The sequence below is a fragment of the Ochotona curzoniae genome, unplaced genomic scaffold (assembly GCF_017591425.1).
Source record: "Ochotona curzoniae isolate NIBS_2020 unplaced genomic scaffold, NIBS_Ocur_1.0 contig_2699, whole genome shotgun sequence".
NCBI classification, from domain to species: Eukaryota; Metazoa; Chordata; class Mammalia; order Lagomorpha; family Ochotonidae; genus Ochotona; species Ochotona curzoniae.
In genome coordinates this window covers 2,679,909-2,697,591 of record NW_024465561.1, presented here as the reverse complement: position 1 = coordinate 2,697,591, position 17,683 = coordinate 2,679,909, and the positions used below count along the sequence as shown (strand labels likewise).

At 58.6% G+C, this 17,683-nt stretch overlaps 1 protein-coding gene across 1 annotated transcript; it reads right to left on the bottom strand.

Annotated features, from left to right (window-relative positions):
- Window positions 1–362: 362 nt before the first annotated feature.
- On the bottom strand, window positions 363–17,474 carry NUMBL (NUMB like endocytic adaptor protein). Its single transcript, XM_040976603.1, has 10 exons — window positions 17,451–17,474; window positions 14,328–14,412; window positions 13,180–13,319; window positions 12,390–12,464; window positions 12,198–12,272; window positions 11,291–11,431; window positions 5,682–5,871; window positions 3,025–3,330; window positions 1,777–1,911; window positions 363–1,327 (listed from the first exon to the last, which is right to left on the bottom strand). Exons 1-10 carry the CDS (start codon window positions 17,472–17,474, stop codon window positions 648–650), a joined length of 1,851 nt encoding a protein of 616 aa, XP_040832537.1. The 3' UTR covers window positions 363–647.
- Window positions 17,475–17,683: the final 209 nt, after the last annotated feature.

Sequence of the window (17,683 nt, the reverse complement as noted above, 5' to 3'; positions counted from 1 at the left end):
GCACCGTTATAGTCTTCCTTTATTGACTGTCCTTATATAATACAAATCTGCAAGTTTAGATACAAAAAAAATCTGGAAATAAAAGATAGAAAAGCACCCGCCAGGCACCCCTCCCACTTCCTCCTGGCCCCCTCCCCAGCGGGCACCCATGTGAGGTAACTGAGCAACTTCCCCTTCCCCCTCCCCCGCCTCTGGGCCTCAGTCATGACCTTCCAGCCTCGCCACCCCCACTAGCGCCCGCGGGCCAGGGGAAGGCCACTAGGGTGGGCACAGCATTGGCAGTGAACGCAGCTGTAGGCAGAAGGACGCCTTTAGCTTGTGCTGTGTAGGGGCGGGGACGGGCATCTCTCCTGCAACCTGCCCAACCCTGGAGGGCTGGCTGAAGCTCAACAACAGAAATGGGGATGGGAGTTTGGGGGGGCGCTGTGGATGGGCCGGGGTTGGGGGGCACCACCTGCGTCTAGTGGGGAGTGGTTGGCAGTGCATGTCCGCAGCGCGGCCCTGGGTCCCAGATCCCCGTCCTGCTGCAGGCTGGGCGTCAGTTTTGTGGTGGTTGTGGGGTGTTGGGGGGGCAACAGAGAGACGGGTTTACAGGGGTGGTGAGGGATGCAGGGCATCCAGGTGTGGGCAGCTCAGGGCAGCCCAGGCTACAGTTCGATCTCAAAGGTTTTCTGCAGATCGCCGGAGAAGGGGTTGGAAGGTTTCTCGGCAGTGGCCTTGCCTTCTAAAGCTGCCCACTGAGCCTCAAAGGGGTCCAACGCAGGCGCTGGGGCGGGTGCAGGCTCTGGGGGCCAGGGTGCCCCGCTGGGACGTGGGCGGGCCTGGGTGCCAGGGACGCTGGGTGGGGCAGAGGGCGGGAAGGCTCCAGCTTTGCCGAGCAATGTGGCGGGCTGGGGCTGGAGCTGGGCTGCAGAGCAGAAGGCATTGGCCACCATCTGCGAGGGTGTGATGCCCACCACGGGCATCCGGGGCATGGGCGGGTAGCCCAGGCCAGGGTAGGCGGGGGTAAAGGGAGGCTGCATGTGCGGGGGCGGCAGGAACATGGCCACTTGTGCAGGTGCCGCGTCGAAGGGCCCCATGGGAGCGGGGAAGGGCTGTAGGGCCGGAGGCATGGCAGGCATGGTGGGCATGGTAGGCATGGTGGGCACAGCAGGCACAGCAGTAGCTGCCTGCTGTTGCTGCTGCTGCTGCTGCTGCTGCTGCTGCTGGGCCTTGGCCACCTGAGACACCTCCTCCAGCCACCTCTCAGCCTCTGATGGCGTCCGCTTGTGCCCAGGCTGGAAGGTGGCTGCGGGGGCCATGGAGGGCTCACCCCAGGCAGAAGTGGCTGGAGAGAAACGGGAGGGCACATGAAGGACACAGGCTGCAGGGGCAGGACCCCCAGGTGGGAATCTTGGAGCAGATGCTGCGTCAGGCTCCAGCTCTGCCCGTCTCCAGTGGTGCCCACCTGGGCTGGGAGCTTTACCCAAGTCAGTCCACTTTCTGTAGTGGCAGGGAACTGGGCCCAAGCTGGGAACTCAATACGGAGTCTGCCTCCTGAGTGGCAGGCCCCCAGGGACTTGAGCTATCACCTGCTACCTCCCCAGGTCTGGGTTTGCATTAGCAGGCAGTTGGGAGTCAGGAGTCAGAAGCTAGACCACGGGGTCTAAACTGCTGTCTGCCGAGGGGCTGTGGCATGTGGTGGCCACCTGTGCCAGAGCCACTCTGACCCAACCCTCCAGCCCCAAGCAGAGGGAAGTGGGGTGGTACCCTGTGGGGGTGGAGGAAAGGGCTCACCTCCTGCGGGTGCTGGCGGCGGGGGCTGCGCCGCAGGGGCCGGAGCTCCTGCACTGGCAAAGGACGAGCTGATCTGAGTGCACAGGGCATTGATGCCATCGCTGTCGCTGGCCCCCGGAGGCTCCATCTCGGGCACTGGGTGGGCAGAAAGGGGCCAGTGGTAAGCCAGTAGACCAGGCTGTGCTGCTGGGGTCTCTCTAGCTCCATGTGTTGGGTTCCTGCATCTCCTAGCACGTGGGATGGGCAGGGGCACAGGTGCGGGCATGTGTGCACAGCCATGTTCACATGGCATCTCCACGGGCAACTGGTGGTACCTGGTGCCTGACGGGGACAAGGACCCCAGGCCACAGACCTCAACGCCTGCGAGTGGCCCCAGAGGAGACACTGTTGGTACCCCAGAGCCCCTCATCCATTATGAAGCCAGTCCTAGTGAGCGTGTGACAAACAGCCAGGTCCTGCCCGGTGGGTGTCGGCCACACCACTGAGCAGCCCAGCCCTGTCTATCCGCCTCCCCCCCCGGCCTTGGCCCATCCCACCCATGGCAGAGGCAGAGATGTGACAACAGAGCGGCTGTGATGACCTCCTGAGGGCTTGACGGGCAGGGACCATGCGGCTCAACACTGCTGTGTGTGAGACACAAGGGTGTGACATCCCTATGAGATGCATTTCTGTGCATCGAGTCACTTGCAGGTGTGGGCGCAACTGGCCACAGTGGTGCCTAGAATGTGCATGACATCAGCTGGCCATGAGGGGGATTGCTGGCCCGGCACCGGCTACTCTGCAGTTGGCAGCCCCCTGTCCGTAAGGCCACCAGGGGGAGCAAGGCAGGAGGAGGGCCACACACACCCTGGCCTCACCCACTGTTGGCAGGGACGGTGGCCCTCCCACTTGGCATAAACTCCTCCTCGCTTTGGCCCAGGGTAGACATTAGTAGTCAAGCATGATACTTGTCCCTGCACTGAGCTTTCTTTAACGACCAGTGCTGGGGCTGGCCAGACCTGACAGTTCCACAGGCCAAATGCTAGAAAGGACGTCTTCCTTCCGTCCAAGCGAAACAGGACACTTAGGTCCCCTCTCTCCCACAGCCTCCCATGGTGGACACTGCCTGACCCTGTCCATGGCAGACATTACTGATGGATCAAGATGTGGTCCACCTCTCCCGTCTTTCTCCCTGGCAGACAGTGCTAATCAACCTCTCCTCCCACCCCCGGCCGGCTGCAGCTCCTGCCCAGGGATTCCACCGCTTACCTGTGCCCTTCACCTGGAAGTCAGTGCGGCGCTGCAAGGTGGACGGCAGCTCGTTCAGCCGCAAGCTCAGCTGCCGTTTGAAAGGTGAGTTCTTCTGGCTCAACGCTGGGAAGCCACGGAAGGAACCTTGGCGAACCAGCTGCTCCAGGGGCGCATGGCGCCGGGGGATGGCAGCTGCTGTGGTGCCCGCAGCCACCGGAGTGCCAGCCTCGCCCTTCTCACCCGGGGACGTGGTAGCCGGTGTTGGGGACACGTGTCCGGGCTGGGCGGGGCCAGGAGCTGCAGCGGGGGCAGCTGCTGCCTCTGCTAGAGACACGGGGTTGGGGGAGACAGGTGATCAGACGTGGCGCTCGAGGCCTCTTCCAGGCTGTTCTCACCTTCCAGACAGGTGGGTCTGAGCCCTGAAACATCTCAAACCCCCACCCAGGCCAGGATCCCTGCCCTCGGAAGCCCTCAGGAGACCCAGGCCCTAACCTGACCCTCCGTGCCCCTCTGTCTGCCCCAAGCTGCCCTGCCCAGCGGCCATCACCGTCTGCACCTCTAGCTCCCTTCCGGATGGTCTAACCAGCACTAACATAGCAGGCACTGCTGGAAGAGCTAAGCCAGTGCAACCTCACTGAATCCACAAGACTCCCCAAAAACGTCACTGCTAATCCTGCTTCTCAGATGGGTAAACTGAGGCCGGGCAAAGCTCAGTCAGGCTGCCCGGGATCCACATGGCCGCCTCTCTCATTTTCTTTGCTCTCTACCGGCTCCCTGCTCTGCCTCCTTGCCTCCCCCTCCACGTCCCCGTCTCGGCGTCTCCTCCCGTCCACCAGCAGCTACGTCATCTCAGACCTGGCGCTGCACACTCTGTCCTCTGGGAAGTGTCCGGATTGCCCTGGCCCCTGCGCCTGAGCGTGCTCTCCCCGGCCCCGCTGTGTGCTCTGGCGACCACTGGGCATCCATCCTTCTTCCCACTCAGGACTACAACCTGAATGCAGAGAAACTTGCTCCAGGCCAGAGAGCGTCCCCTCCCCCTGCGGTGGGCTTCCTCCTACTTCTACCCAGGTACGACTGCTTCCTCCCAACTTGACACATGGTGGCCTGGCAGGAAACCACTTCTGCCCGCTGTGTGACCTCAGGAAGTCTGCTTCCATCTCTGGGCTCACTGGCCCAACCAGATACCTGCGATAAACATCCCCAACTCCTTGACCCACTGCTCCATTCCAGGGCCTCAGGCAGCAAGAGGTGACCCTTGTGGGATGCGACGGGAGCTTGGCAGACAAGATCACGGACAGTGGTTGCCCCACGGCTGTGCGCATGCGTGCTGCCCTGGACTGCAGTCGCACAGCCAGGGCCAAGGCCGTGCTGTGTGGGCGCTTGGCGAGCGAGAGGCCCTTGGGAGTGAGAAGCTCCTTTGCAAACAGCAAAACCAAGGGCCTTGGAGCATGCGCTGGCCGCTCATCTGTGTGCCGGCCGCTAATCTGTGGGCAGGCGCCACTGCACCCCGCCTGAGCACGAAGGAGGAGGCAACCAGCACAGCTCAAGTGCTCTGAGCTCCTGCCACCCACGGGTAGTGGCTCCAGCCAGACGGTCGGACTGGGTGAGCTGTGCAGAGCTCTGTAACCAGGGATGGAATCTCTAGATGGAAAAATACTTTGTAAACTCCTCTCTCCCAGAGGTAACATATGTAGATTTCAAATCCATGGCAAAGCTGTGCGAGAGAACAATGGATGTGTGTCTTTTCTGAACCCAAGGTTCCGGAGGGGAACCTGTCACAGTGGTGTGTGCCTGGATAAGTAATCCCTCTTTAGTGTTATTATTATTATTTTCTGATATAGTTTGCGTCTGGGAGAATTCAACCAGCTGCAAAGCCCCGATCCAACCATCCAACCACAGTCCCTCATCGCCACAGCTGCCCCGTCCGTGCGTCCTTCCGTCCGTCCTCTATACAACCCACAGCCCCACGCAGCAGCATGGGGTGCAGATCCCGAGGCTTTGGGCGTTCCTGACGGCCAGCCCAGTCTCCCTTGGTCCAAGTCAGTTCCCAGTTCTTTGTAAACACTCAACCTCACTCTCCAAACATTTTTTAAAAAAACAAAATTTTCAGAAACAAAAAAACAAAAACTGGTTTTAATTACACCATGATTTGGCACATACATGCCAGGTCCTTCAGCAAGTTCGTGGAAAAACAGAAGGAAGAGGTTTCTATTGGTGCAAAAGAAGGCATGCGGAGATTTTTCACGGGCCTCATTTAGCTAGAACTTTCTGAAGATTCTTCATATGCGCGGATTTCAATATTTCTGCACCCACATCAATTCATCTTTCAGTCCCTCACTGAAGGAACTTTTGTAAGGACCCGTGTACCAGGATGGTGTAAAAATATGAATTTTGTGCCTTCCCAGTAACAATCACTGACCCACAATGTTCTCTGTCCAACAGGTGCTTTGCAAACTTTCTGGAGGACAAGCCAGGGCTTGCAGGCAGTAAGGAAGCTGGGAGGCCAGGCTCCACCCTCCCCGCACGTCCTAAGCTCGGTGACGCCTCTACTCTGACGTACCTGAGCCCCCAGCTTGGCAGGTCATCAACACCCCCAGGGTTTGTTTGGCCTGCAGCACCCAGTCTGCACACCTCCTTAAAAAGCGCACCATGTACCACGCACGGCTGGCACCCACCTTTCTTCTTGTCGGGGGCCTCTCGCTCGGCCGCGCGGCCTCCCCCAGCCAAGCGGAAGGAACCTTCGCGGGCAAAGCTGGTGCGGCTGGCATCGAAGGCCGCGGTGACCCCGCACTCCTTCTCCCGGCGCTGCTTCCGCTCCAGGCATGCTGCAAACGCGCAGCCCACGGCGTGGCTCAGCCTCTCGCCCTGTGGAGAGGTAGGGGCTGGGCTCAGGGGCTCTGGGGGGACCCCCGGACGGATACCTTCCGCACCAGCTCAGGAGCGATCAATACATGTGACAAGTCAGAAGTTGTCATGACTCGTGCAATGGCAGTGCAGGGGACAGGAGGGGGATGAGATCTGGGGGCCAGATCTTGACAGGCCTGGAGCTCCAGTTGTCCACAACCACCAGCATCTGGCAAAGGCACTGTTTGCCCCTGCTGCAGCCCGGCTGCGATGTGATGCCTGGAGGTGTTGCTGTGAGGCCATCAGGGTACCTAGGGTCCTTGTCAAAAGGGGCCAACTGGGAGCACAGCACAATGGCCTAGTGGCTAAATCCTTGCCTTGTATCTGACAGGATCCCATTTGGGCACCAGTTCATGTACTGTTACACTTCCCATCCAGCTGCCTGCTTATGGCCTGGGAGAACAGTGCAGGATGGCCCAAAGCCTTGGGACCCTGCACCCATATGGGAGACTCGGAAGAGCTCCTGGCTTCGCATTGGTGCACCATTGGCCGTTGCGGTCTCTTGGGGAATGAATCATCGGGTGGAAGATCTTCCTCTCTGTCTCTCTTCCTCTCTATATATATAGCTGACTTTGTAATAAAAAAAAAATGAAATAAATCTTTTAAAAAAAAACAGGAGAGGGTGCGGCACGGTAGCCTAGTGGCTAAAGTCCTCCCCTTGCACACACTGGGACCCCATATGGGCGCCAGTTTGTGTCCTGGCTGCTTCACTTCCCTTCCAGCTTCCTGCCTGTGACTTGGGAAAGCAGTGCAGGACGGCCCAAAGCCTTGGGACCCTGCACCCGCGTGGGAGACTCTTGGCTCCTGGCTCCTGGGTTTGGATTGGCTCGGCTCCGGCCATTGCAGCCACTCTGGAACCATTGGAGAATGAACTAACAAATGGAAGCTCTTTCTCTCTGTCTCCTCTTCTCTCTGTATATTTGCCTTTCCAATAAAAATAAATACATCTTTAAGAAAAAAAAAAAAAAAGGAGGTTTCCAGCTGGGATACCCGTGTCCCACACACTTTCCAGCACCTGGGCTGCCTGGAGCCTGCGAGGAGACAGTGATGGGTCAGGTGCTTAGGCCACCACAACCACACGGGAGACCTGGATGGAGGTCCTGGCTTCTGGCGTCCATCTGCCCTGAGCCCCGGCTGCTGTGGCCACTTGGAGAGGGAAGCAGCAGCAGGATGGGAAAGTCCTCTCCCTCTCTTTCTCCATCCCTCCCTCCCTCCCTCCCTCCCTTCCACCCTCCCTCCCTCCCTCCCTCCCTTCTCTGTAATCCTACCTCAGTATCTATCAAGGACAAGACAGTAAGAATGAAATAGAATTGACAACCTGGACAGACAGACAGACTTAAGGGTACCAAGTTTCAACAAGGGTGCCTGCCAAGACCATTTGATGGGAGAAAAAATATTTTCTGTAACAAATGATGCTGGGAAAATTGGATTCCCATGGGGGGAAAAAATAAAGCTGACTTCATATACAAAAAGTAATTCAAAATGGATCAGGGGCTGGCATGTTGGCATTGCATGCTAATCCTTTACCCACAGCTCTGGCATCCCATATGGCTGCCTGCTGGAGTCCTGGCTGCTCCACCTTCTGTCCAGTTCCTTTCTTACGGCCTGGGAAGGCAGCGAAGGATGGTCCCCTGCACCCATGTGGGAGACCTGGCAGAAGCTCCTGGCCTCAGACCTGCCAAACTCTGGCCATTGCAGCCATTTGGGGAGTGACCTAGTGTATGTAAGATCCCTCTCCTTGTTTCTCCTTTCTCTGTAAACCTGTCACTTAAATAAAAATAAATTTGAAAAAAAAAATGATCAAAGTCCTAAATGTAAGAAATGAACAGAAGACCCAGTGTGATGGCTCAATTGACTAATCCTCCCCTTGCAAATGCCAGGATCCTATATGGACGCCTGTTTGTGTCCTGGCTGCTCCACTTCCCATCCAGCTCTCTGCTCATGGCCTGGGAAAGCAGTGGACAGCCCAAAGCCTCTGGACCCTGCACCCACACAGGAAACCTGGAAGAAGCTTTGGTTCCTGGGCTCAGATCAGCTCAGCTCAGCTCCGGCCATTGTGGCCATTAGAGGAGTTAACGTCTCTCCGCACATCTGCCTTTCCAGTAAAAAGAAAAAAATCTTCAGTAAAAAGAAATGAAAAGATAAACTTCAGCAAGATTAAAGCATTTGTGCATTAGAGGACACCGTTAAGAAGCGGGGAAAAATCTTAAAGAGGGAGAAGTATTTGCAAATCGGACATCTCAAAAGGGTTCAATACCCAGCATATAGGAAGAACTCTAATAACTTAATAATAAAAAAAAGAGGTCACCCAATTTATAAATGGGTAAAGGAGGGGCTGGCATCGTGGTGCAGTGGTTAAACTACTTCACAGCTGTAGAAGTGCTGGCTCAGGTCCCAGCTGCTCTGCTTCTGATCCAGCTCCCCGCTACTGCACCTAGGAGGGCGCTTGGGGAACTGCACCCAAGCAGAAGACGCAGACAGATTTCCTGCCTCCTGGCTTTGGCCCGGCCCAGCCCAGACTATTGTGACCAGACGAGTGAAGATCTCTCTGTACTCTGCCTTTCAAATAAGTCTTTTTATTATTATTATTATTATTTGAAAGGCAGATTTTATATAGAGAGAAGGAGAGACAGAGAAGGTTTTCCATATGCTGGTTCACTCCCCAAATGGCTGCAATGACCAGAACTGAGCTAATCTGAAACCAGGAGCCAAGAGCCTCTTCTGTGTCTCCCATGTACATGTAGGGTCCCAAAAATTTGAACCATCTTTTGCTGCTTTCCCAAAGCTATAAGCAGGAAGCTAGATAGGAAGTGCAGTAGCTGGGATGCGAGCACCACAGGACAGATAGCCTATTGTGCACCATACCCGCCCCTCGAATAAATCTTTTTTTTTTTTAAGACTAAAGGCATTACTTAACCCTTTCACCCAAGAAGGTACAGGTGTGAAAAGGACAGTCAACATCATTTGCCATCAGGGAAATGCAAGTTGAAACTTTAGGGAGAAGCCATTTCCCACATACCAGTATGTCTGTGATGACAATAACAAAGGGAAACTAAGTGTTAGTAAGAACACAGAGAAATCTGAACGGTCTTGCTGCCTCGGAGAGGAATTCATCAAATAATTTAAATGCACCTGCAAAAGTTAAACATGGCTAACCGAGGGGCCCTGGGTTCCAATCCTTGGTATTGCCCCAAGGAGCTGAGGTGTTCACCCAAACCCTCGCATGCTAACAGCAGCCCTGCTCACAGCAGGTGCACACACCCCAAACTCCCGCCCCACACGAACAGCAGCCCTGCTCACAGCAGGTGCACACACCCCAAAGTCCTGGCACCACTGAGCAAATTCATAACATGGAGAGCCACGTGATGGGATGGCTGTCAGCCAGAAGGAAGAATGCATCACAGTCCAGGGACACAGACACGACAATGCACACCCAAGGCTCCATGACAGAAGCCAGACCTGAGGGCACCAGTCAATGCGACTCCATCACATGAAATGTTCAGAAAACCCACAGTGACAGACACAGGTCAGCGCTGACAGGGAGCTGGGGCACAGGAGTTCCAAATGGCCCTGCAGCTGCCTCCTGGCACACTCTCCTTCCTCTGCCTTCTACCTGTGTCAAGCTCCCAGCCTCTGAGCCACCTTAATGGCTCCAGGCTGGAGGGTGCTGGGGGAGAGGAGCTGAAACTGCAGGCAGAGACAGACACGTGTCCTGGGGTTCCCACTGACAGCTCCAGGCACTGTCTGGTGGCGCCAGCATCACCAGGTCCTCACCCACAGAAACCACAACTGCATCCGGATGCTTGGCAATGCTTGGCAGTGACAGCTAACCGATGCCCCTGCTGAACACCGTGCCACCCTCGGTGACAGTAGCCACCATGAGCCATGAGGTTGGGAATGTCTAAAACAGGGCGGGGCCTGCTAGGGTGGGCGAGGGCGAGCGTTACCAGCCCAGCATCTGAGCCCCTTAGTTGGGGTAATGACATTCCCCTGTTTCTTTGGCAAACCCCTCTCCCACAGGTGTTTCGCTCTGTCCCCACCAAGGGGAAGACAGTGACCCCGCTAGGCTAACCCAGACCCTTTGATATTAGAATTTAAGATATAAGCATTTGTGCATTAGAGGACACTGTTATTTATTTATTTAAAAGGTAGACAGAGAGAGTGAGAGAGCAAGGTCTTCCATCTGCTGGTTCATTCCCCAAATGAACACTACGGTTAAGCTAGGAGCCAGGAACTTGATTCAGGTTTCCCAAGCACTTGGGCCATCCTTGCTGCTTCCCATGTGCGTGAGCAGCAGGCAGGGTGAGCAGCATGGAGAGCTGGGACATGCCAGATGTGGGAGGTAGGCCAGCATCCCAAGCCAGGCAACGCTGAACCCACTGAGCCACAGTGTCGACCCCTCCTTCTGGAGTCTGAACACAGAGTCCTTTGAGGGACTGCCCCCTCCCAGGCGCCACACCCCAATACAGCTGGGGTATCTGATGCTCTATGCCATCCCACTGCCCGTCAGTTTGTAAGGCCCCTCACGTCCTTCTGGTTGTCTGGGTGTGGGTATCCAATAGCAACATCAGTATCCACTGCCAGCAACCAGACAAGGGCATTTACTAGACCTGTGTAGGGCCTGAGGTCAGGCCAGAATAAAGCCCGCCTTTTTCGCTGGCCATTGGTCGCCAGCAATGTCCACGTGCCCAGGTTCTGGCCAATGGGCTGCTAAGCCGCTGCAAAGAGTATGCAGATTCCCAAACCAGAGAGGGGACCCCTCCGAGGGCCTCCCTCCCCTGTGCTGGCTGGAGCGAAGAGGTGAGGGTTGGAGCAGATGCCTCCAACTGGAGTGAGGGAGCAAGGTCTCCCTGAGTGTCCACGGCCCCTGAGCGGCACGGAGGAGCCACCCCAGCACTGCATGCCTGCCTCTGCATCTCCTTCACAGGACACAGAAACACACTTTGGTCTCCCCAAAACCTTGGGCACCGGCCCCAACCCGCAGGGAGTGGGGGTGGCTGCCCACCTCCTGGAGGTGAGCCAGGGCACTGTGGCTGCCCTGAAGGCGGCTGGCTGTCATGGGCTTGAAATGCCCTGTAACGTGGTGTGGCTGAGGCTGCGGGCCCTGGCCCATCTGTCCACGTCTCAGGAAACACCGCCAAGAGTGAGGGCGACCGGGACTCCGAGCACAGTTCCCAGGCAGCACAGTCTACACCGCTTGTTGTTAGCCCATTACCATCTCACACACAAGCTCTCTGCTAGCAGCTGTGAGGACGCCCCCTTCTGGGCACAGAGAGATGAACCACCTGCCCTTGGGGTCTGTGCAGCTGGGCCAGCTAGCCCTGGGGAGGCCGCTCCAGAGTGGCAGAGGGGAGGGGACAGCACGGGCAGTGGCACTCACAGAGTCCTTGAGGGCCAGGAAGCAGTGGCATATCCAACGGCGGGTGGTGCCATCGCGGCAGATGTAGGAGAAGGCCTTGTCCAGGTTGCGGTCAGGTGCACAGAATGACACCTTCTCAATGGTCTGGTCCACCAGCAGGTCCTGGGAGAGGCGCAGGTGTCAGGGAGATGGCCACAAGCCCCGCTTACAGCAGGGGTGAGGTAGAGGTTGTCACACCTACTCCGCCCTGAGTGGAGTGGGCAGCCAGGGCATCAGCCAGACTGTGAGGAGGCAGGCCTGGGTAGAGGGCTCAGGACCCAGATGGGGTGACCCAGGGGTCAGCAGGAGCTAACAAAGGGTGCTTGACCCTACCTGGGGAGGGCCAGGCCACGCCTCCTGGTGTGAGCTGGGCAACCAGGTAGGGCACAGGACTCAGGCCAAGTGAGCCTGCTCTGTTATCAACCCAGTTCCCAGAGCACCCACTCTAGACAGCCTCCAGGCTGTTGGCAAGCGGACCCCATGAGCAGGTAGACACCCAGCCTCCGGTCTTGTATGGCCATCCTGGCCTCCCTGATGGGTCCAGGCACCATGCTGGGCCAGGTTCTGTTTCCAACCATGGTTAACATGTCTTCATGTCACAGAAGGGTCTGTCTGTATGCCCATGTTTCAGATGCAACAACTGAGACCCAAAGGGGCTCCCTCCTATGTCGGGGTCCCCCAGCTGGCAAGGGGGCAAACAAGGATCGGAGCCACAGGGGCTCACCAAAAAGCCAGTCAGGTGTGGCAGGAATGCACAGCTTGCGCAGAGCGGGGAGGTTCCGGGTCGGGCGGGGGACGTCCCAGAGGAGGAAGCTGTTCAGGCCCAGTCCGATCCCAGCAGCCTGAGAGGAGCCCACAGATGCCCACCCCAGCCTCACAGGCCTCCTACCTTGGTCTTGTCATCCACTACACGGAGCCCATCCGCCGACACCCACAGGACAGACTTTACGGACTTCCGGCCCATCTGGGGGAGGGGGTGAGGCAAAGGGTGACGGGGAGCCAGGTGAGGGCTGCCTGGTCCCATCCCCCCGTGAGCGGCGCCCTCCCTCGCCGCCCCTCCCTCCCGCTGTCCCTCACTCACGGCCTTCAGCCTCTTCACTGCTTCCTCACACACGTGCATCCCACGCGACTCCTCCACCTCCACGTGGCCCAGGTACTAGGGGCGGGGAACAGGGGGTGTGAAGCAAGGACAGTGGCCGGCCAGCCCAGCATGCACTGGGCATGGCTACACCTCAGCACATCACACACACCCCGATTCTACAGGGTGGGGACCTGACTCCTGCCCTGGTTACACAGATGGGAAACCACGCACAAGTGGGTAGCCGTGTCCCCAGGAAGAGTTCACGGGTGTCCTCCTCAGGGTAATACTGGCTGGCATTTCTGGGCTGTGGAGGAACCCCAGGCCCCCACCCCGCAAGCTGCAAGGGTCCTGGTCTGTAATGACCAGCGCAGGTGGGCTGCACCTGTGTCTGCACTGCCTGCTTCCCTGGCCCAGGTGAGGTCAGCGCGGTGGGTCAGCGACAGTGGTAGCTGAGTAAGTCAGTCACCTGTTAATGACTGCCTACTGTTCCTCAAAGGCCACCGGCGCTTCCTGCGCCTCCGAAATCCCTCACCCTCCAGGTCTGCTTTGGGGTGGACTGCGGTCCATGTCCATTCCCCAGCCAAGGAGGGGCTGCGTCCCTTAGAATTCAAGTGCAGCGAATGTGGCAGAGGTGCGGGTGTCTCTGCAATCTGACCTGTCCAGGGCGCCCCCAACAGACTGGATGAGGCGGTACGGAAAACAAGTCCCGGTTTGCAACGCCAATTCCCCAACCCCAGCACCCCTCTGGCTGCTGGGCAGGGGGTCCCGAGCCAAGGCCCTGCCCACTCACCCGCACCGGGAAGCTGCAGGTGCCCTTGCGCACCGCATCCTCATCTGCCTGCCACTGGTGCGGGCGCGACGCCTCGGGCACGTAGGCCGGCTTCCTGCGCCGCAGGCTCTGCCGTAACTTGTTCATGGTGCCCGCCCCGTCTGCGGACATTGGTTAACAGTCAGAAGGGCGAGGGGACGCAAGGTGGTGGGTGCAGTGCTGGGATATTGGGGAACGCGGGGTCGGATCCTATGACAGTGAGGGGTTACTGAGCAGGTGTTTGGGAAAGAGGTTGTAGCAGGGTCACAAATTAGGGGATCTCAGGGCCTGGGAGGAGCAGAGGCTGGGATTAGGCGAATTTTTGGGGGGTCAGGGGTGCAGGATGGGGAGCAATGAGACTCAGAAACTCTGTGGGGTGCACCTGGGACAGTCGTGGGTGGAGCTGTGAGTAGGGGGTGTGTGAGGGAGGTGGCTGGTCCCAGGAGGTCTGGGGTGGGGTGGAGTGGGACACCCAGGTGTGGTTTGGGAGGCTGCAAGGTTGGTGTGGTGGCATGGCAGGGTAAGCGACCTCCTCGGGAGGATGCCCCCATCCCAAAACCAAGTGTCTGACTCCAGCCCTAGCTACTCAGTTTCTGATCTAGCCTCTCACTGATGCAATCCTGAAAGGCAACAGGAGGGGGTGGCTGGAGTGCCTGGGTTCCTGCCACCCACTTAGGAGACCCAGCTGGAGTCACGGGTTCCTGGTTTTGCCCTGACCCAGCCCCTGCTGCTGCAGGTGTGCGAGTGAACCAGCAGCTAGAAGCTCTTTCTTTACACTCTGAAAGCCAGGGTGTGAGTGCGGCGTCCGGAAGTCTGTACAGAGCGTGCACCTGTGCGGGAAGTCTGGCGTCAAGTATGTCTTGTGTGTGCAGACCCTCGTGTATGAACACCATGTGCTGTGGGCTTGTTTATTTCAGCCCACTTTGTGCAAGAGGCCATGGTCACTTGTGTGTGCGTGCACGTGTGTGATCACCCATGACACTTGGCTCTCCCAGTGTGCAGGTGTTGGAGTGTGTGGTGCATGGGGAGGCTCCCCTATCCAGAGTGTGCCAGGAAGATGCCCTCCAGTCCTGCTGGACAGACCCCCTGTATCTGCTCAGCCCCTCCCCTATGCCCTGCTGGCCACTTACCTGGCTCCGTCCTGGAGGTTTCGGGGGGCCCCAGGGCCCCACCCGGGGCTGGGGGCAGCTGCCGCTCAGGCCTCCTGGGTCCGCCCTGCCCAAAGGGGTGGGGACAGAGTGAGAAGTTTGCTTTGGGTGGGGGTTCGGTCCCTTACCTTATGCCCCGTCTGAACTTCAACCAGCCCCCTCCTTGCCAGGCTCCTGTATGGGGGCCCTAATTGTCATAGCAACTGTTACTAGGGAGATCATCCACCTAGATGCAAGGGCTCAGGAGAGAGTGGGTGTGTCTGGGGGTGGGACATCGGTTGGGATGTGTGGGTCAAGGCCCCTAGGTGTGAGAGAGTGGCCGCGTCCTTCAGACGCCTGTCCCAGTGTCACGCATGAGTGACACATGTCACAGTGGTGTCAACAATTGTGCCGGGGACCTGGTCACAGTTCCACACCCCATTGACCATACAGGTGATTGTTGCTCTGAGTATGTGGTTACAAGTTCACGTTCACAGACCAGCTCCATACAGACCACGGGGTGTTCCCGCCCACCCAGACGCCACTACGGGACACGGGCTCCTGTGATCTGGTCACTCCCTTTCTCAGCCACATACCAAACACTGGGTCCAGGCACACCCACCCAGCACATGTGTGACCACACCCAGCGGCAGCTCTGCTTCCTCGGGCACCAACCCAAGACACCATGTCACAAGTCCCCTCCAGCTAGAGTTCACCCGCCTGGACAGGCCCCAGGCACAGGAACAGTCACAGCCACACGCACACGCTTGTTGCATGTCCCCATGCTGCACACACCATCTGGTCATGTGTGGTTTCACACATAGCCACACATGAATGTTCAGCCTCAAGTGCCTCAGTCACATCAACACTTTTTTTTTTGGTCATTTGCTGTCACACAGTCACACCCATCATCAATGCTTGTTTTCTGCCACTGTATCAGTCACACAGCCTAACACACTGAGATGGACGGTCCCTTCCCCGGCTCTGTGCATTCCAGGGATGCTGCCTGTCTGAGACACAGCATGCCACCTTCCAGAGACAACTTCCCCTCAAGGCCAGCCACCCTCAGACCCAGCCACGAACATTCCAGAAATGCTGACGGATGCGCAGGCACACAGCATCCGCGTCCGGTCCACAGCTGTTCCATGCCACACCATCATGTACATCAGTCACCTCAACAAGTGTATGGCCACATGTCACCCTGCTGCCCCAGGGAACAGCGGCACCCAGTCACAGCCCCACCTGCAGCCATAACACTTCCACACGCAGAGACGCCGATCAGCACACAGTTCCCATGTCCTCCGGCACACGGGCACAGCAAGGCAGAAACCCCAATGTTACACGTAGGGCCAGCCTTACACAGAAGCCTCAGGTCCTGCCAGAGCCCCGGAGGCAGGTGGGGACCAGGCACTTCCGCAGCGTGTCACCCAGTCCAGGCATCCACATACACCACCCCCTTACACACACACACACACACCACAACTGGTGTCAGCACAGTCAGGGCCATAGCTGAGTAGCAACCCATTAACTACCCCATCCTGACACCCCAGGCCTCAGAAACAAGTCCAACGCATAACCAAACCACAGAGGCAGAACCCCAAGATAGCCACAATCACCGGCTAGTAAACACACACACACACACACACAGCAGGGACACGCTGTTACTGTCACGCCGTGCGTCCCTGTGGCCCAGCGTGACTCCAGTACTGCCAACGGCCGTGTGTCACACATCTCAACCAGATCATTCACACACTTTCCAGTCACCAGGAGAGTGGCCCACAGACACCACTCCACTCACACCCACACCAGACCCGCACTCAGCACACAGGCCTTGAGACTCCAGCTCCAGGTCCCCAGACACACAAATGCAGGGTCCCAAGCACGTCATAGGCAGGCATATACCCCAAGACAGACAGGCTAGGAAGCACAGGGCTGTCTGTGTAGGGAGCTGCTGTCTCTCTCTGTCACACACACACACACACACACTTACAGAAATGCTGGGACCACATATGCGCACTGCCACATGCAAGCATACACACATGTCCACAACACGGGTCCCTCAGCCATCAGCTGCAACACACACACACACACACACAGAGCCACCCAGACGCGGGGTCCTGATCCTAGCCACCTCCAATCGCTTGCTTCCCCCTCCTCCCTCCCCCCCAGGTACCACACACAAAGCCGCCATCAGCGACGTCACCACAGAGACTGCAACCAGCCAGGGCTGCACAGGGTCCCCAGGGGAGCCGCCCCCAGTCCTGCTCTCAATTCTGGAGCCAGGGAGGGGACCGGGTCTGGGAGGGGGAGGCAACCCGTGGTCTGCGGGTGGTGGGGCCTCTTTCTCTCTCAGATGGCTGGGCAGCCCCATGGACAAAGAGGGTGGCCTAGGGGCCTGTACTCCGGGACCCTTAACCAGGTCGGTGGGAGGGGGAGGGGCGGATTGGAGCTTGCCTGAAATCCCCCTTATCCGGGCTGGGATGGCCACGGTGGGCGCCCGAGGTCCAGGGACTTTGTTTTGAGCAGGGGCTGTGCCTGGGACTCCGCCCCGGGATTGTGGGAGATGCTGAGGCCGCGGGTGTGTCAGGCCTGGGACACACTGTGCTTCCAATCGCCCAAGGCTTTGGCTGGGTGGGGGGAGCTGTCCCCAGGGACCCTGTCCTCCAGATGTGGCCTAGGGGGCTGTCCCACTCAGAACACTACCCTCCTTCCAAGCAGGGAGGGGTTGGGATTCTGTCCGGAATCCCTCCCTTGGAGGCCTTGGCTTGATGTGGGGGCTGGGTCCCAAACCCCATCCCCAAAACCTTGCCTCGGGAGTTGAGCCTAGAATCTCCCTGCACCCCTGTTCTTGATCTAGGGAGGGTCTCATCCAGGATCCCCATTTTGAGGGCCCTGCCAAAAGATGACCTGGGCCCCAGCTCCCCGGGTTTGGCTTGGCGGAGGGTGGGGGCCTGCTCCCAGACACCCCTCAAAACGCCACCACCCAGTACTACCTTTTCCAGCCTTGGCACCCTCTCTCCATCCGGGCGCCGCTGCTGCTGCTGCTGCTGCTGCCGCCTCCCACCCTCCGCCACATCAGCAGCGGCGCCGCCCCCGACCCGAGCCCCCCTCTCCCGCCCTGCTCACGCTGGCCGCTGCGCTGCGGGACATCCAGGGCCCGGGCGCCCCCGCCTCCCGCGGCCCCGGCTGGGCCCGGCCACCCCGAGCGCCGCTGCTGCTGCTGCTGCTGCTGCTGCTGCTGCTGCTGCTGCTGTGGCCGCGGCGGCGGCTCGGTCTGACGCGGGCCGGGGATGGTGCGGGATGCACGCGCGCCAGCCAGCTCCGCTCCCCGGAGGATTCCGTTCCGGGGGCGGGGGAGC